The sequence below is a fragment of the Amblyomma maculatum genome, chromosome 3 (genome assembly GCF_055883805.1).
Source record: "Amblyomma maculatum isolate TAMU_Amacu chromosome 3, ASM5588380v1, whole genome shotgun sequence".
NCBI classification, from domain to species: Eukaryota; Metazoa; Arthropoda; class Arachnida; order Ixodida; family Ixodidae; genus Amblyomma; species Amblyomma maculatum.
The window spans coordinates 77,058,368-77,078,805 of NC_139346.1; the positions used below are offsets into that span (position 1 = coordinate 77,058,368).

A 20,438-nucleotide genomic window follows, 5' to 3' on the forward strand; every position below is an offset into this window, starting at 1 on the left:
GCAGCACATGCGACCAATAATTATATGAGCTGTGAATTAGCGGCATGAAGTGAAAAACCATAAAATGGCATCATCACTTTTTTATTTATTTATTTATTTATTTGGAAATACTGCCAATCCCAATCGGGATTATTGCAGGAAGGGCACACAAATTTGGAAATACACAACAAAAGTACAAAAATATACAGCGTTACAACGGTTTGAAACAGTAGTACAGTTAATAGCAAGTATTTGATAGTAACGGATTACAAATAACATGAGAGTAACTAAAAAAATGCCTGAAAACACACCACAGCGAAGCACACTTGACATTAACATAGAGCACTGAATGAGTTTGAACTATGATTATAACTGACATTGTAAAACGAGTAGGTGGGCTTCATAAGACTGCAAAAAAGTTTCTAAAGATGAACGTGTTATACATGATGGTAGGTTGTTCCATTCTCTAATTGCTGTCGGGAAAAATGTATGTTTAAAACAGTCTGTGTTAAAGCGATATTCTTCCAGTGTTTGTGAATGTCTATGTCGTGTTGCTCTTGTGTCTGGTTTTGCAATATACCTCGAAGTATCTATGTTTATCATTTTATGAATGAGTTGGTAAAGCAGTTTCTGCCGTGCAAGCCTGGCGCGGTTTTGTAACGTGAGTATTCCAGCTTTGTTTATTAGTTTTGTGGGTGAGTCCGTTTGTCTGTACTTGTTATAGATGAATCTAGCAGCTTTCCTCTGGACGCCCTCTAGTTTTTTTATTAGTTTATCTGTAAACGGAAACCAGGCTACATTTGCGTATTCAAGTACGGGTCTGACAAAAGTATTATACGAAAGTAATTTAATGTCTGATGGGGCGTCTCGGAGGCGCCTCTTAAGAAAAAAAAGTCGTTTTAGTGCTGATGATGTAATGAAGTTCATGTGAGTGTCCCATTTAAGATTATTTGATATAATTAGGCCTAGGTATTTATGCTGTGTAACTGTGGGAAGCGGAATATTGTTTAGTGTGTATGAAAATTCGGACACACTATGTTTCCTGGTAATTCGTAACACGGCTGATTTTTCAGTATTAATGCTCATCTGCCATTTAGCGCACCATTCACATACTGATTTTAGTGCACCATTAAGTGCTACATGATCAATTGGCGAATTTATTTTATGGTATAATATACAATCATCAGCAAAAAGCCTCATATTAACACGAACGCTAGCAGGTAAATCATTTATGAAGATTAGAAATAAAATAGGAGCTAGAACGCTGCCCTGGGGTACACCTGACGTGACTTCAGTTATTGTGGACTTTTCACTGTTAAGCTCTACAAATTGTAACCGGTCAGATAAATAGCTTTTGATCCAGTTAATGATTGTTCCTTTGCCTAGTGTGGATTCTAACTTTAGAATTAATTTGTTATGCGATACACGATCGAATGCTTTAGAGAAATCTAGTAAAATCAGGTCTATTTGCTTTTGGTGGTCGATGCTAAGAGAAGCATCATGTATTAGTTCTACTAGTTGAGTGACGGTGGATAGGTTTTTACGGAAGCCGTGCTGAAATGGTGATATAATGCGTTGATCTTCCAGGAATGTTGTTATATGTTTTAAAATTAAGTGCTCCAGTAGTTTACATGCAGTACTTGTTAGTGAAATGGGCCTATAGTTACACGCTTGATTTTCACTTCCACTTTTATGGATAGGAATTACCCTTGCGATTTTCCAATCTGCGGGAGGAAAGATGAGGCTAAAGATTTGTTGAAAATAAGGCATAAGTATTTTGCGACCCATTCCGCATATCTTCTAAGAAATGTGTTTGGTATTTTGTCTGGTCCGGGTCCTTTTTTGGTATCTAAATTTAGCAAGAGGTTAAATACGCCAGCCTCGTCAATTGTTAGTGGTTCAAGGCATATGTTGGGAGCTTTTATGTGTGGTAAGTTGCCATCATCTGTAGTGAAGATCGAATGAAAGTAATTATTCAGTGAGTTCGCTCTGGCTTTGCTTTCGTCAGGACTCATTATGGTCGTATTATGTTGTTTTGGGTTTAAGTAGTGCCAAAACTTTCGCGGAGAGCTCTTGAGAAAACTAGCAAGTTTGCAAGAAAAATAGTCAGCTTTGGCGACTTTTATTTTTGATTTCATATTCCTGATTGCAACGGAGAGAATAGAAGCTCTTGTGCTACTGGGTTGTGCTTTTAAAGATTTTCTCAGCCGCTTGACTTTGCGTTTGGCATGGATGATGTCACGGTTGATCCACGGGCTGTGCTTATTTGTTTTCTTAGTTTTAACTGGCACAAAGTTACCCATGCAAAACGATATAATGAGTTTGAATCTTTGCCACAATTTTTCAGTGTCGGTATTAGTGTCTAAGGCGAGTTGTTCAAAAGAAGAGAATTCAAAAGACAGGTGATCGAGTATGCTGGTGTCATCTGCTTTGTGGAAATCAGGAAATGTTGCGAATGATTTCGAGTGCGTTAGAATGTCATGAATAGGTACATTGCATAATGTTATCTTGTGATCTGACATACCATCTAGAAGCTGAAATTTTGCTTTTTCTGTTGGGAAGTGATCACTAAGGAAAACTATATCAAGTATGTTTGAACTGCCACCTTGTACACGAGTTGGTTTATTTATTATTTGACGTAAATTAAACGTTAGCATGGTATCAAACAGTATGTCTGCGTGTTTAGAATGATGTTGCATAGTGTTCCAGTTAACACAGGGTAAATTGAAATCGCCCAATAAGATTAACCTCGATTCAAGCAAGTGCCTAAGCATGTAAGCGTGCAAGGAATGCAGAACATCGGTGTTTGAAGACGGGCTGCGATACACGCAGCCGATAAAGACTGGTCGCAGTGAATACAGGAGTTTGCAAAATATTGATTCGACATCTTCGACGTCAGGCAGAACCTCGAATGGGATTTCCTTTTTTATTAGGATAGCAACGCCCCCGCCACGTGTCAGCCTATCCTTTCTCACAATTGCATAGTTGGGGAGAGTTGCTTCGAAATCTTTTATATTGTTTGTTAACCATGTTTCTGTGATGGCAACAAAATCAGGGCTGATGCAGAGGAGGAATGATTCAAGGTAAGTTGTTTTGTTCACTATGCTGTGAACGTTCATGTTAGCAAATGTTATTTCGGAGGCTGAAGCGGGTGGCGGGAACCTAGCGACCGTGTTTCGGCTCTGTCGTTTTTTTGGTTAGCAGTCCGGGAATCTGTTTCAGTTGAAGCGACGCTGTCTTTCTGGTTTTTATGGTTAGCCGTCTGCGTGTAAGATCGAAGCAAAACAATACTTTGTGTCTCGTCATCCCATCGGTACAGATCATTGTTGATTCGTAACTTATCGAAAACCAGGGAAGCTTTCTGCCCTGAATCTTTCATTTCCTTACCAGTTTTCCAGAGCTTTTTTCTAATTTCACGCACTCTTGCTGAAAAATCTTCACCAATCGAGTATTCAGTGTTTTTTAATTTTGTACAGGTTCTTAAGATTGCAGATTTGTCTCGAAAATCCCGCAGCTTTAGAATTACAGGCCTGCATTTTGTCGCTTCTGGTTTGCCCAGCCGGTGTATTCTTTCTATGGCTACCTGTTCAACCTTTAGTGTGTCCCTGAAGATTTCGCCGTTAACTAAATTTTCAAGTGAGCTGTTACTTTCCTCGGGGTCCTCAGGGACCCCATACACGATTAAGTTATTTCTTCTCGAGTAGTTTTCCAGGTGGTCGATTTTCTTTTCAAGGAATGCCACTGTTTCCTGCAACGTAGCGACTTGGTTTAAGCAGGTGGAAACCTTATCATCAAGAGACGTTAGCCTTTCTAGTTTGGTGTCTATTGAAGTGAGCCGCTCCTCTTTAATAACCTTCAGGTCGTCTGCAATTTGCTGCAACTGTCTAGAAAGTTGTGATATGTCGGGACCAGGGTTAGTTTCCACGTCTCCAGCAAGCAGTAGCAGTTGTACAAGATGGACAGATAAATCATAAAGCAATGGACACGCAAGCCGAGGGCACGGCAGCACAATCAAACAAGGGTTATTCGAGCGGATACATTTTCCATAATGTTTGCTCACCTGCACCAAGAAGACAAACGGATTAGACTGCATAGTTGCAGAGCTGCCGTGCCCTATGGCTCGCGGGTCGTGATGTCCGGCCTTTATATTCGCCCACGAAGCTTGCAGCGCCGCCAGTGTGTCGCTGAAGATCGCCCGGGCTTCTGATGTTGATTTTCCAGGGCGGCCATGCTGTATCATATCGTCATGAAGCACTGCAGCCGGCAAGCAGCATGCGCGATGATCCGGTTTCTTTGCGTCGACGATCGTAGCTGGCGCGACAGGCGCGTCAGTCCGTGGCGGTATCAGCACCAAGACTCCGATTAGCTGCACCAAGAAGACAAACGGATTAGACTGCATAGTTGCAGAGCTGCCGTGCCCTAGTATCTGGTATGCATCTGTATGCCCTAGTATGCATCTGGTAGCACAGGTTCTCACTGAAGCCATCAGACGGCCTGACGAAGACAAGCTGTGGAGGTTCGCCGCCTCGTTCGCCAAAGCAGATGACACTTCACACATACAGACACTTTTATAACTCAGATCCCACCTTTCCTTAATCTAGACAATACACAAATGCATACACAACCGTTCGGGTGAAACACTAGAGACGGCCCACGCGGCACAACTCATGTACAGTGTTCAGACTGGTGGTCTAGTGCATATTTGCGGTCACAAGCATCTCGTGCCACTAACAGTTCGAAGTCAGCGTTGGGAACAAGTGAAGCCGTTGGTCCGGAGCACAGCTGTCAGGTGTCCACCGGTAGACGGTCACGCAGTCAAAGGAGCATGGGAGACAATGCCGAACCAAAGTCATCGCGTCCTTTCAGTTCGCCAAGTAGCGAGATGGTAAACCGAAACTGTCATATCGCTGCACACAGCACTCGGGCAAAAACCCCTGCATTTGAACACGAACACTATCACACGCCACCCTAAATGCCACCACGCACACAATATGTCATGTTGAACACTGTGAGACGAGAACAACGAGAAAGTAGTCATGCACTGCTGCAATCAATCGAGATAAATATTGCTGCATCTCGCATAAAAAAAAATTCATAAAGCTGCGTCTCGGCATAACAGCGTCAACAAATGAACAGCATAAATCTTTGGGTAGCATTGTTGCATGCAGTGATGCTCATCTTGGAAATGGAGTAACTGTTCTAGAAAACACGGACAACAGAAACAGAAGTGGACATGGACATACACAGGCTCACAACTGTATTTTACTAACCGAAAGAGGACATATATACAGCAAGCAAAAGTATAGCGTTGAGCATGCGGTTTTGTGCACTTTATATATGTCATCGTTACTTAGTAAAATCCAGTTGTGAGTCTGCAAGCCTATTGTCCACTTGTTTCTGATGTCCAAGTTTCCTAGGTCACTTACCCTATTTACAAGATATGCACCACTGCATGCTGCAATTATTGCTGTAAGGAATACAGAGATGAATTTTGCAACTGTTGACAAATGCCTCAACTATGAAGGTCACTGCTTGCCATGCTTGTCCATATTTTACTGAGAAAGGCAGCCTAAAAAAAAAATGTTCCAAATTTTTTGACCGCAGGACATAGGCCGACACTTATGTCTGAAAAGGCACAAGGTATTGACCAACTGAGGCAGACACAAGACAAAGTAGATAGACACATGACAGCTGTACAAAGATGTTCGGTAGTTCATTGCGCAACTTTATACATGCGCCCTACCTGTTACCATCTCAAAGTTTGGTTCTTGAAATAGTCAATAAAAGCAAAATCCCATGCTACGCTGCCAAACCCCCCTCTACAGCTTTCCTAACACTGCTAATTGCCTTGTTGAAGGCAACATGATGAGGTTGCAGTACGGCACCTCCAAACAGCTTGTAGAGTAGAGGCCATCAGGGGTAGGCTGCATCACTATAGATCACATATTTATGACCCATGGTGATCTTCTGCAGGTTCTCAAAGTGCACAGTCTCCTTGAGGATCCCTAAAAGATAGCAAGAATTAAAAATATAACCAATGCAGGTCTACACAGGTGCCTCTTCTTTTTGTATAATGAGATGTAATTACAGTTGCAAGTTTTTAGATACAATTTTTTTCCTACTGTAGTGAACTACACGAGGATATACGAAGACGAGGATTAAGTAGGTGATAATATCACGAAGACGAGGATAAGGACGACGAAGTGCCGCTGCGCTGCTCGTGCTCGCTTGTGTGTGCTGAGACTGGCTGTGTTCTTGTGTGGTTCGCCGTGAAACTTCGACAGGGCTATTATCCCTGTTAAAGCACAGTAAAAACCCCCTTTCACTTGGTGGAGGTGAGCATTTCCTGCCGCCCTGGAGCTCCGCAGCCGCACACTCCCGACACAAGCAATGACCGACGCTACTACCCCCAGTCCAACCGGCCCCTCCTCCGCGGTGTTCTGCGCTGGAGCTTTGCGCCAGCGTGATCCTCCAATCTTCAGCGGAACCGGCGACCATGACGTGGAAGACTGGCTGGCCTCATATGAGCGGGTCAGTATTCACAACCACTGGGACGACAACCAAAAACTCAATAACGTCATTTTCTACCTAACGGACGTTGCAAACCTATGGTTCCGCAACCACGAGGACGATATCACATCGTGGTCTACTTTCAAAGCTAGTTTTGCCGATATTTTCGGCCGGCCTGCAGTGCGCAAATTGCGCGCTGAGCAACGCCTGCGCGGCCGTGCACAGCTTCCTGGTGAGAATTTTACCAGCTATATTGAAGATGTCGTAGACCTCTGCAAGCGCGTGGACGCTTCAATGTCAGAGAGCACCAAGATAGATCACATTATGCAAGGCATTGATGATGACGCGTTCCAGATGCTTCTGGCTAAAAATCCAACCACCGTCGTCGACGTTATCAACGCATGCCACAACTTTGATGAATTACGCAAGCGCCGTAACATCACTCGCTCTTCGCTCTCAAACCCCGCGCCGCTTGCAGCTTTAACACCTGAAGCAGACCAGTCCACCTTGCTGCCACAAATACAGCAGTTCGTTCGAGAAGAAGTTGCCCGTCAACTATCCCTCGTTCGCCAACGTCCTGACGCTCCCACTCCTTTAGTGCCAAAGCTGCAGCAAGTCATCCGCCAACAAGTTGCGGAAGCACTCCCCACGCTTCCTGAAACTCCTTCTGTTGCTCCTTTGACATACGTCGAAGCACCAGTCCAGTATAGTCAACCTGCTGTTCCAGCCCCTTTGACCTACGCGGCTGTGGCTGCGCGGCCACCGCCTGAGCCGTCACAACCCATGCAGCCTGTTTTACGCCCTGCACCGCTTTCTCAAACGGCCCCGCTTCATCCGCCCACTGCGCGCTATTACAACCCTTGGCGTACTTCTGACAATCGTCCTATTTGCTACTACTGTGGTTTCGCTGGACATGTGGCCCGCCGATGTCGTCGTCGCATGGCCGAGCCTGCGTCTTCTGATTACTCGCCACCGCTGCTTCGTTCTGCCCACTCTCCGCCTGCGTATGCCCCAGAACAGCGTTCATATACAACGCGTCGTTCTCCTTCTCCGCGTCGCCGGTCACTGTCAACAATGCGCCGGCGACCACCACCTGCTGACGAGGGAAACTAAGCTCCGCGGTTCCTGAGGCAAGAACTGCGTACTCTGCGAAAAGCTCAAGGCCTCATATTCCACCCACGAACATTATAATGATTTCTATCGATGGTCTGTCCGTATATGCGCTGGTCGATACGGGTGCTGCAGTGTCAGTGATTCATGAGCAACTCTGCCGACGATTACGAAAAGTTACGACGTCATTTAACGGTTTGTCGCTCCGCACTGCCAGTGAAGAGAGGATTGCACCTTTAGCAGCATGTACAGCGCGTGTCGTCATTGAAGGTATTTAGTACAGTGTCGAGTTCGTAGTTTTGTCATCTTGTTCTCACGACGTGATCCTCGGATGGGACTTCTTGTCTAAAAATAACGCCGTGATCGATTGCGCCCGAGCTGAAGTAGAATTTTCTGCACTGTGCGACGCACTGCCCGACGACAGCCGTTCAGTGTGTCCTCAAAAGCTGACCATCGCTGAAGATGTCGACGTAGCACCAGAGGCTTGTGCCCTTGTGCCTCTTTCGTGTCCTGCCGCGTCAGACGTTAGTGTTTTATTTACACCGTCTGCATCCTTCGTCCACCGCAAGAACCTGCCGCTGCCATCTGCTGTTCTCGATGTTCACGGTGGCTTCACGAAGCTACTCATCTACAATCCGTCCCCACGCCCGATTACTCTGCTACGTGGGGAATCTCCCGGTTCCATTCAACCAGCCCACCTTCTCTCTGACCTGGATGCCTCCGAGACCTACCGCAGTAACTACATTGATGCTCTGCAGTCCGATCCGACGCCTGATTCGTTGCCAGACGACTTCTTCCGAACCGCCATCGATGAGGCTCTTCCTTCCACCTACCGGACTCAGCTCGTGGCCCTTTTACAGACATTTCGCTTTGCTTTCGACGCCGCCCACACTCCTCTCGGCCGCACTTCAACAGTCGCGCATTACATTCAGACCGGCTCTAACTCGCCTTTTCGACAGCGCCCCTATCGTGTGTCAGCGGCAGAGCATCGCGTGATCAATGAACAAGTTGAGGACATGCTACAACGTGGTGTAATTCGTCCATCACAAAGCCCCTGGTCCTCACCAGTGGTGCTAGTGAAAAAGAAAGATGGCTCGTTTCGCTTTTGTATTGATTACCGGCGCCTCAACAAAATTACCCACAAGGACAATTACCCCCTTCCGCGTATAGACGACGCTCTTGATTGCCTCCAAGGTGCCGAGTACTTTTCATCTCTTGATTTACGTTCAGGTTACTGGCAAGTACCAATGGCCGCCCGTGACAGAGAGAAGACCGCATTTGTGACGCCGGATGGCCTCTATGAATTTAATGTGATGCCCTTCGGTCTGTGCAATGCGCCCGCCACATTCGAGAGGATGATGGATAACACCTTGCGGAAGTTCAAGTTGCACATCTGCCTCTGCTACTTAGACGACATTGTTGTCTTTTCCGCCGACTTCGCTACGCACCTAGAGCGCTTGCGGCAAGTTTTGGTTTGCCTTACTGACGCCGGCCTGCAGCTGAATCTCAAGAAGTGTCACTTCGGTGCCAGGGAGTTGACAATTTTGGGGCACATCGTCTCTAAGGAAGGTGTTCGCCCTGATCCGGCCAAGCTGCGCGCAGTGGCAGAGTTTCCTAAGCAAGTTTCTCTCAAGCAACTTCGAAGCTTCATAGGTCTATGCTCCTATTTTCGGCGCTTCGTGCAGAATTTTGCTTCGATAATTGCACCCCTGACGAAACTACTCGGAGGAAACAGTGACTTAACTGCGTGGTCGGTCGAGTGCGACGAAGCGTTCAACGCATTGCGCCGTCTTTTGACTTCGCCACCAATCCTTCGCCACTACGACCCGACAGCACCCACCGAGGTCCATACTGATGCGAGTGGCGTTGGCCTCGGAGCTGTCTTGGCACAACGGAAAAACGGTTTTCACGAATACGTCGTCGCGTACGCGAGTCGTATCCTCTCTACAGCTGAACGCAACTACTCAGTTACAGAAAAGGAGTGTTTGGCAATTGTGTGGGCATTAACAAAATTCCGACCCTACCTTTACGGTCGCCAGTTTGACGTCGTCACGGACCACCACGCGTTATGTTGGCTGTCCTCTCTTAAAGACCCGTCCGGCCGCCTCGCACGATGGGCTCTCCGCCTACAGGAATTTGACATCCGCGTTATATATCGCTCTGGCCGTAAACACATGGACGCCGACGCACTATCTCGTTCTCCCGTCTCCAACGAACCTGCTTGCTCTACGGCGGCTGATCCCGTCCTCTCCTCTCTAACCATCGCTGACATGCCTGCGGAGCAGCGAAAAGACCCGTGGCTCGCATCTCTTATCGAGATCGTGTCCGCTTCTCCTAACGCTGCTGCGCCTTCTCGGGCTTTACGCCGTCAAGCACCACACTTTGCCCTACGAGACGGTCTTCTCTACCGCCGAAATTATATGACTGATGGTCGACTGTGGCTTCTCTACATTCCCCGCCATTTACGACATGAAATTTGCACCTCTTTCCATGCCGACCGTCAGTGTGCCCATCCTGGTGTATTGAAGACGTTTCAAAGGATCTCTCAACGCTACTATTGGCGCGGCATGTACGGTTATATTCGCAAATACGTCCGCTCCTGCATCGCCTGTCAGCGCCGAAAGTCATCCACACCTCGTGCTTCTGGCCCCTTACAACCACTTCCATGCCCGGCCCGCCCTTTTGACCGCATTGGCGTTGACCTTTACGGGCCACTTCCCTGCACGGTTTCTGGGAACCGGTGGATTATCGTCGGCATCGACCACCTCACCCGGTATGCCGAGACCGCCGCTTTACCCGCCGCTACTGCCCGTGAAGTTGCCCTGTTCTTGCTACATTATTTTGTTCTTCGCCACGGCGCGCCGCGAGAGCTGCTGAGTGACCGAGGACGCGTCTTCCTTTCCAACGTCGTTGAATCTCTACTAGCCGCATGTCGCATCATACACCGGACCACAACAGCCTACCACCCTCAAACAAACGGGTTGACTGAGCGCTTCAATCGCACTCTCGGAAATATGCTGACGATGTACGTTGCCGCCGATCAGACTAACTGGGACGCTGTCCTTCCTTTCGTGACATACGCTTATAACACCGCCACGCAGTCAACTACTGGATTTAGCCCTTTCTTCCTCCTTTATGGGCGTGAGGCGTCGTCCACGATGGACACTATTTTACCATATCGTCCCGACTCCTCCGAGTGTACTCTCCTTTCAGACGTTGCCAAACATGCGGAGGAATGTCGCCAGTTGGCCCGGTGTTTTACATCGGAATCTCAAGGCCGCCAAAAGCATCACCGCGACAAAGATCAGACGCCACACGTTTTTCCTGCAGGATCCCTTGTTTGGCTTTGGGTTCCCGGCACCCCACCGGGATTGTCATCAAAATTTCGAACCGAGTATCACGGCCCCTACCGCATTGTCCGTCAAACCTCCCCTGTGAATTACATCGTGGAGCCACTCACTACCTCTTCGGACATGCGTCATCGCGGCCGCGAAACTGTGCACGTGAGCCGCCTCAAAACCTACTACGATCCGCTCCTCTTACCCTCACCATAGGTCGCCAGGATGGCTCCTCCTCGCTCCGGGGGAAATTGTAGTGAACTACACGAGGATATACGAAGACGAGGATTAAGTAGGTGATAATATCACGAAGACGAGGATAAGGACGACGAAGTGCCGCTGCGCTGCTCGTGCTCGCTTGTGTGTGCTGAGACTGGCTGTGTTCTTGTGTGGTTCGCCGTGAAACTTCGACAGGGCTATTATCCCTGTTAAAGCACAGTAAAAACCCCCTTTCACTACAAATTTATAAAATGCCACATGCTAACACAATCTTGCATCACATACTTAAGTGCCACGTTTCTTTACAGATGAAATGCTGTTTTTCATGAGGTGGGTCATTGAGTACCCTTTCCCAAAAACCAACTCAAAAAATATAAAAGTACGTGTGGAATTTTCGCAGCAGAGATGTTAGGCTTTAATTTGGAAATGCACTCCCCTGAATATGAAAAACATATTACAGCTAGTTACTGCAATGAAGACATGACTGAACAGGCTTACCTGCATCGTGACGTCTGCCTTTAAATGGCCCACTGGCAGACTATGGCATTGGTACACATTAGTGCCCGATATTTCTGCACAGGCTCCACTTGTGCCCAGAGAAGTCCTCCTTCTGAGCCACAGACGGTCGACAAATTTGCCTTGCTGTGCCATGATGAAACCCCAGCAGTTGAGCATGGGGGCCTTCCTTTGCATGCACCGCCTGAGGAGGAAAAATTGGTGCGGCTGCAAGCAACGATCGCTTATAGAGTCCCTATAAAGTGGTCATGAGAAAATAATCTTTCAGTGTGCACCTTCTTTACTGTGCCGTAGCATAATACTTATTGCATTGCTTTTGGAAGAGTTCACTAGTGTTACCTCGTACAGGCCCATCAATTTTAAGGTGAAAATCTTTAATGGCTCATACTGTCGGCATTCGTTTGTTTGGTCACACTATAGCTGTCAATCAAATGACGTCATGATGATGCCATCAGAAAAAATTAAAATCCTGTTTCCGCTGGGAGCCGAACCTCTATTCCTCGCATCCCCATCCGAGCGCTTTAGCCAACTGTGCAACGTTCGGGATCTTGAAACACACATCAAATGTCTACTGTAAGGATGATAGTAGCGATGACAATGAAGTTGGAATTAGCAGTGATGCCATTAGCAATGATAATGACGGTGCATTTAATTCATAATGATGAGAGCAAACGTGATGCACCGTGTGCACCAGCAACGCTTAGATTTTCCCATTTCTGCAGTGTAGATTCCGCAGTGCGCCCGGATTTTTTCAACACTATCATCGACACTTGATTTTTTTTTTCAAAGCAAGCGAAATTCAGAAACCTACACTAGGTTATTTTCTTTTTTTTTTTTGTAATTGAAAGATCATATATACATCTCACTTCTGCAAACAGTTTGAGACAGTAAGGATGTAAATAAAGACCAGGAATTTCACAGAAATCATGTGCCAAATCAAAAATGAGCCAGATTCTGCTGATGTGCAGATGGAAATGAGCCAAATCTATTTTATTCTTGAAAGCTTTCTTTCTCAGCTTTAGCATGATAGGGTGGACTACTGCGAGTGTAAATTCAATTATTGCTTCTCCATAGCTACTTCCTTATCACTGTCTGGATACGAAGAGATCACAGGAAAATCTGAAGCCAGAAGATAAGAACACTGGGAACATTGCAGCAGACGAAGCAGTTTGTGCATAAAGCTAGCAAAATAACTTATAAAAGACTACATTCAGTTTAGCCTGTTGGCAGCGGCTTTCTGCATTTAGCAACATAAGCAAATAGCCGAAACTGGCAAGAAACGACAATATTTACCGCTGTCTTGTCGCTTTGCATCCTATGTGCATCTACCATTCCCCGGCAATACAATGGTGCACTGAATTAAAATAGCTCTTCATTAAACACATTCCATCTAATTTCTACCAATAGAAAATAGCCTCACATCTTTGCTTGAAGCCGAAGCCCACTAAGCATTTATTTGCTCCCTTTAGAGCAAATCAGTGCGGCTGATTGTGTGACAATGAATATTACAACTCTTCATCAGCTGTGTTCACAGTATGATCATTTACAGGTATTATTTTCACAAAGAGACTAAAAACGACTCTGAAAAAAATTTCCTTCAGTTGAAGTAGGGTCAAATATAGATTTTCATATCGATAAGGGCCAAATCCAAAATTGCTTACATTGTTTATATTATTGCACAAAATTTTATGAAATTTCTGTGTTGAGTATTTCTAATACATGAAGCAAATTAAAAAATAACTTGTGCTGATAACAACCTTTTGCGTATTTCTCAGTTTGTGTTTCCGTGGACTTCCCTAATTTAATAAAAAAAATATTGACTTGTAAGTGGGCTAGTGTTTATGTTGATGACCTTATGCTGTGCTAGTGATAAAAGCGAAAAGCAGCATAGCACTGGTTGCATTCGGGACGTTAAACAGTTTCACTAAATTCGATGTCGACAAGAAAGCACCTTCCCAAAGCTCTACAACCGAGTTGGAGAGCAGGGGTATATATATATATATATATATGCTTTTGCACAAGTGTGCCTAAGTTAATTGACGTAAAAAAAAAAAAAAGATCAATGATTACAGCAGACGTTCGGTGACTGGGCACGAGTCAACTGCAATCTATGTTTTACAGTAGCCAAAACTGCTCGCCTGCTAGAAACGGCACAACGTCGTTACGCGCCAGAGAGCATTGGTGCCTTTCGACTACAAAATGGTAGGGTTTTGACGTAGTTATATCGAGTAGAAGGCTCGGTAGCGTTTATGCACACATGGAAGCTGATGGGGATGATGTGCAATGAGTAGCGCGAGAGTGCGTAGCAGTGTGCACGCGGGATGATACGACATCCCGCCCCGCTTCTCACAAGGAATTTATCGCTTTAAATGCGCTCCGGCCTTTTTTTTTTTTTAAATTTGAAAGCGCTATAAGCGGTCGCACAAGTGTTAGACTGTTTTGATAAGCTCTGAACCTCAGGATTAGCGCTAATTCGCATTCAAAGATGACTACTGAAACGCCACAGCCAGTCAGCTTTGCTTTACATGTTTCGGCGGGCATATTTATTTGACACAGAAAGCGCTGCTATCAATAATTTGGCTTGTAACCGTCAAGCCACCACAGCCACCACACCATGCGCTACTTACCTCGGAGAATCGCTGAAGAGCTTGCAGATCAAGCCACTTGTCATATCGTAGAGTAGATGACCGAAGTAAAAATCGAGCTGTGCCAAGGTGCCTCGGAGCCGGAGACCCTGACATGCTGCGCACTGATGACCTCATTTGGAATTAGGAGGGCTAACTGCAGCTCTCCGAAATCCTCTTTCTAGAATCTAAAAATCCTGCTGAACACTATGTTGTTGTTGGCGCCGATGTTGAAGGGTACCACGCTCACGTAAGTTCCTTCGAGGCTTTGGAATATCGCTCTCCCGTTGAAATCAATGCATGTCTTCAAATTCATCCCATGATAGGGTGCTCAAAAAAGCTGCCTGTCGTGAAGGGTGAAGGATGCTGTCGGCATGATGTAACGTAACGTGGGCAGGTTGCACCGATAACACGACCAAATTCTAGCACACGACCGAACACAAGCAAACACGAGCAGATGTTTCCTTCCTCCATGCGAGCACCAAAACAAACGGATTTATTGCAACTAGGCTTGGATTGTTCAGGCTTGCTGCAGGTGGCAAAGTGGTTAAAAGTGAGCTCAAATTAATAATTATTCGAAACACAGCTAACACATCAACATGATGACTTCGGGGGATCTGCAGGTGACATTTTTGTGACATTATTTGAAGCATTTATTAGAAATAGCTTCTATCTATTTTTATTGGATAGCCATCATCATCATCTGCATGTACGTCTAGCGATACGTCTTACGTATGGGCGATACGTACAGCTAAAACGTGTTTTGCCCGGTGTCAGCCGAATACGTCTACATCAATTTTCACGCATGCGCAGTAGGCGTCCGATACGTCTACGTCTGTACGTCTCCGGGAGACGTAATACGTCTCCGGTAAGCTAAATCTCTCTAATATTTCCTACATCCACGTGCCCAGGTAAATTCAAAACAAGAGGCTTGAATATATGTAGAGTGATGTGTAGAGAGGTTTACAATGACACTTGGTGTATTTGTAGATCGTGACTTCTTTGCTTGAATAAAATACTTTTGCAGTGGGTGTAACATAACTTACTTTTAAAATTATAATGAATGAATAACATTTATGTAGTTTAGATGAACTTATAGTTTTTGACTGGAACAGTCATTTACTTCTTGATAACATCAAATTTCCGGAGCAAAGCCTTCTGATAATTGGGAAAACTAAACTGAGTGAAGTAACTGCACGGATTATTTTGCGAAGATATAGAGAATTTGAATAATTCGGCACTTACACTGTTCACTGAGGATACTGATTGCGTTCTCCTGTATATGCGGCGGAGTTGCAAAAGTTGTGAACAGAGTCGAAAGCGGGACGCTGCGGAGAAAATATCAAAATTTGGCATTATTGCGAGACTACCACAAGGGGGGTTGCTGGAAAAGATTAAAATTTTTTGCACATTTCACATAAACATGGTACACAATATATTTACAAACGCATTTAATTGCATAGGGTTATGGACTGATTCATAATGAATCTTCTACTAATAACTCGTGCAAATCTACACTCCTCTGTCATAGTTAATGTAGGTGTTTCGGAAAATATTTTCACAGCTTACATTCATAGCGACAGAACTGCTGTGGCAGCTGGGCGAAAGTGTACCAGGTGATGTCATGCTGCATGCTCCTACAAGATCGTTAATGTAGCCACTTCTGTGGCTAGACCTGTACAGAAAGTTACTGCACTTACAATTAGACAAAACCAAATTGGAAGCCAGCGCTTTCATCAACAACCGTATTGTAGAAAGTCTATATTAATGTCAGTAACTAGTGTACTGACATTGAAGGCCGACGAGCAGGCACCTGGCCCCTCTCCACGCTTGTGGATTGCAAAATAAAACGCAAAATAGTGTGAATCATCGTTGTATTGAGCAGAAATATTCACGTAAGGTGGCCGTGAAAGTGTTAACAAATAACTTGATTGCGCGTTACAGGTAGCGATTTGAATAACTTTTGTTTCACTGGCATCGCCGTGTAGTTCGCCTAATTCTAACAGCCACAATGTTGCTACAACCCTCCTTTTAACATATTGCAAGAGCTAAATGTTTGACACAATTAAGGTATTTTTCGGCAACAAAACTTTGAACTCGTGCAACAAGATGCCAGTTTAAATGCAGTAAAACCTTCTGCAAGCACCCCATTCTAAGCTTGGACTCCGCATTTATTAATATCACACCACAGCTTTCAGAAAAAAAAAATTCTGGTCCACGTCGCGCGTTTCTGAAGTATCCGAAAGAAAGGGTTCATTATGTGTTGTCTCCTAGGATGACGAGCGCTTCCAGGGCTATGCTGCCGCGAAGATATGTGAAGAACAAGTAATAAACGCCAAGCTTTATTTTGCTCCTGATATATGAACTGAAATGGAATAACCTTCACCTCGAATAGAAAGTCCGGTGGGATGAAAGTGGTCTTCTGTCGGTATTTTCAGCCACTTTAAAGCTGATCAAGAAGACTAGAACCTCGTCACACACTCGAGAAAGGTTTAAAAAGATTGCAATCAGCACGCCAGACCGGTTATCAAAGTTCAAGCTGGTGGCTTTAGGGCTTTGTTCTACACCAGCAAAACAGCTAAACCATAATGGCATTGATCACAGCAATGTGCAAGTTATCTGAGGCGCGGAAGCTACTGGCGCCAGGTATGTTATTTTTATATTTGTAATTTTGTACAATGACTAAAAAAATATTTTTATTGCATGAATAAGTTCATTTATTACCAGGTTATGCTAATTGAAACGACACCTAAAATCATGCTATTGGTTTGAAATCATTCGAAAGGGTTGTTAAGACATACTTACAACTGACCTTGTGGAGGTTGAGGCGACAGGAACATCGTGTATTGATATTCATCTCTCCGCAATTGGCGTTCTTTTTTGAAGGCGTGACAAAGAAGGATTGAGTTCGAACGAAAGTTCCGGCTTTTTACAAAAATCAACTCTGTCATTTCCAACATCTGTGTAAACAGGTAACCAAAACTGTATTTGTCTGTTTCGTGCTTTTTGCATACTCTTTTGTTTGTCATGCTTGTTTAGGCTTACTGGAAACGTGCACCAGACATTTTACCATTAGAAAGCTGCAGCATGTGAACTCTGTCGCGACAAAATGTGTGGTGGTCGCGTATATTTTTATAAATGCCCTTTCACCGAGATGTTACTTTGCTTGTGCTTGATACTTACCATTACAGAGCACTGTGACTGACCGCCATGGAAAACTGATATAATTACTTTTGGGGGGATGTCTGCCAGTTACATATTGCCTCCTGCCTCGGTGTTGTTAGTTAGAACTGACAGTGGTTAAAAGCGGCCTGCATGCTCCAGCCTATAGATAAAGAACAAACTCGGAATTTCTAGAAAGATCCTTGGAGCAAGTGGAACCAAAGCACACATCTCACCGCAAGAGTGAAAGGGAATTTGCGGTAGGGAAGATACGTTTGAGCGCGCATCTGCCATTACACGGAATGATTTTAATGCGAAAGCATTGCTTCACTATGTTCATATATTTATCTCCACAGACCGCGTCCGCAGACCACGCCAGCAAATACGTGTCCGCAGAAGTTGTGAGTAATTGAGAATAAGTGGAGGTTAATGAGGGTGTCAATCAATAGAGGGTGACGCAATGTTGTGTCCGAAATATAGTTAGGTCAAAGCCTTCATGAGGTAATTATTTACAGGCAAAAATATATTTGTTGTCCGCAGCAGTTGTGAGTAATTGAGAAGTGTTAAAGGTTAATAAGCGGTGTCAATCGATAGAGTGTGATGTAATGTTGCGCCCGAAAAAGTAAAGGAAATTAAGTTAGTTCGGTAATTCTTTAGCAGGAAAAATGTAAAAGTACAGACAAAAATGGTCTCATTAGCCAATGGTTTGGCGCCACATTTGAATGTATCAAATGCTAAGGTAGTTTATTAAATCAGTCACTTAAGGTGACGTCAAGAATGCGATGTCACGCAACCTGAAGTCGAGCCAAGAACGCGTATAGGATTGTAATCATCATCATAATCAGTCTGACTATACCCACTGCAGGACGAAGGCCTCTCCCATATTTCTCCACTTAACCCGGTTCTGTGCTAGCTGCATCCACTTGACCCCTGCGAACTTCTTAACCTCATCAGCCCACCTAACTTTCTGCCGCCCCTGCTACGCTTTTCTTCTCTTGGAATCCAGTTCGTTACACTAAGCGACCATCGGTTATCCTCTCTTGGCACTAAATTCCCATGCCCATTTCTTCTTCTTGATTTCCACTAGAATGCCAGTTACTTGAGTTACTTCTCTAATCCACTCTGCACGCTTCCTATCTCTTAATGTTACCCCTACCATTTTTCGTTCCATAGCCCTCTGGGTTGTCCTCAACTTAAGTAGAACTCTTTTGGTTAGCCTCCACGTTTCAGCCCCATCGCTGAGTACAGGTAAGATGCAACTGTTGTATACTTTCCTCTTGAGCGATACCGGTAAGCTGCTAGTCATAATCTGTGAGTGCTTGCCAAATGCGCTCCATCCAAATCTTATTCTTCTTGTTATTTCCTTTTCATGGTCCAGATCTGCAGACACTACCTGTCCTAAGTAGACATATTCGCCTACTACTTCCAGTAATTCGCTACCTAATGTAAACTGCTGTTCCTTTCCAAGGCTGTTGAACATTACCTTAGTCTTCTGTATATTGATTTTCAAGCCTACCTTTCTACGTTTCCTGTCTAGGTCACCAATCATTATTTGCAGTTCATCCCCCGAGTTGCTTAGCAAGGCAATTTCATCAGCAAATCGCAGATTACTGAGGTATTCTCCATCTACACTTATCCCTAACTGCTCCCATTCCAAGTCTCTGAATACTTCCTCTAAGTAAGCTGTGAATAGTACTGGGGATATTGTGTCTCCTTGCCTAACACCTTTCTTTATGGGAATTTTGTTACTTTCTATATGCACAACTATGGTTGCTGTGCAGCCACTATATACCGGGTGTCCCAGCTAACTTGAACCAAGGGTTACAAAATAATACATTTGAGGTAGGTCAGTGAAATCAGTTGCATACAACTACCAGCCTGCTTGCGCACTACAGGCAATTTTTTGTTTCGCAATTACTTAATTGGCTAATTATGTTAATTTTTCTAATTTAATAAATATCGACTTTAGACCAAACATGTGAATTGGAAACTTGTAGAGCACCTTCAGAAACCCCCATTCCATTAATTGCGATAAAGAAAGTCTCAAGTGTATCTTTTTTTCCGGGCTCAAAAGAAAGCCCGCGAAATACAAATAATACCACGTGACTAACGCATTTGTGCGCCGCGATTGTGGTGCTCTCAGTCGTGGTTTGAGCGAACGAAATCAGCTGCAGCCGTGACCCGATGGTCCCGTTGCAGCGGCAGGCAGAAATGTTGACGATGGTTCGAGCGAGCTCGAGCTCGCCCGTCGCCACCGCGATTTCGGCCAGGCCTGCGCACTGCAGCAGCCTACATCACGACAGGCGGATGGCGATAAAGAACCGGCAAATGAAGGTGCAGCGCTAATTTTAGTCGAGTCACATGATGTCATCTCGCCCGTTTACCTGTATGCGCAGATTCAGTGCTGATACCTTATCGTTCATCCGTTTGTCGTTACGTTCGCTGATGAGAGAGAAGGTGATGCAAAGGCCTTGTTAGAATGTCGGTGGTGTCGGCTCGCCGCTCTCTGCGCTACTGCACCGTCACGTGGGCCGGCTGTCTGACGCGGGCGAAGAAGCCTTCCCAGGCATATCGGCCTGCCGCTTTAACGGGGCCAAGAAGACACGGCCGCAGCTAATTTCGTTCGCTCAAACCACGACTGAGAGCACCACAATCGCGGCGCACAAATGCGCTAGTCACGTGGTATTATTTGTATTTCGCGGGCTTTCTTCTGAGCCCGGAAAAAAAGATACACGTGAGAGTTTCTTTATCGCAAATAATGAAATGGGGGTTTCTGAAGGTGCTCTACAACTTTCCAATTCACATTTCTGTTCTAAGATCAATATTTAATAAATTAGAAAAATTAACATAGTTAGCTAATTAAGTAATTGCAATACAAAAAATTACCTGTAGTGCGAAAACAGGCTGGCAGTTGTATGCAATTGGTTTCACTGACCTACCTCAAATACATTATTTTGTAACCCTTGGTTCAAGTTAGCTG

General features: G+C 45.0%; 1 protein-coding gene and 1 long non-coding RNA gene across 3 annotated transcripts in view; both read right to left on the bottom strand.

Moving 5' to 3' along the window:
* Window positions 1–20,438, bottom strand: part of LOC146195022 (uncharacterized) — a 67,490-nt gene that overhangs the window by 39,516 nt on the left and 7,536 nt on the right. For both annotated transcript variants that reach the window (XR_014705523.1, XR_014705524.1), the window contains exons 2-3: window positions 17,102–17,256; window positions 15,542–15,624 (exon numbers count right to left, since the gene is read on the bottom strand). This is a non-coding gene — a long non-coding RNA (uncharacterized LOC146195022). The remainder of the gene's footprint in view (window positions 1–15,541; window positions 15,625–17,101; window positions 17,257–20,438) is intronic.
* LOC146195023 (uncharacterized) lies at window positions 3,110–4,219 on the bottom strand. Its single transcript, XM_084595952.1, has one exon. The coding sequence runs from the start codon at window positions 4,217–4,219 to the stop codon at window positions 3,110–3,112; it is 1,110 nt and encodes a 369-aa protein (XP_084452078.1).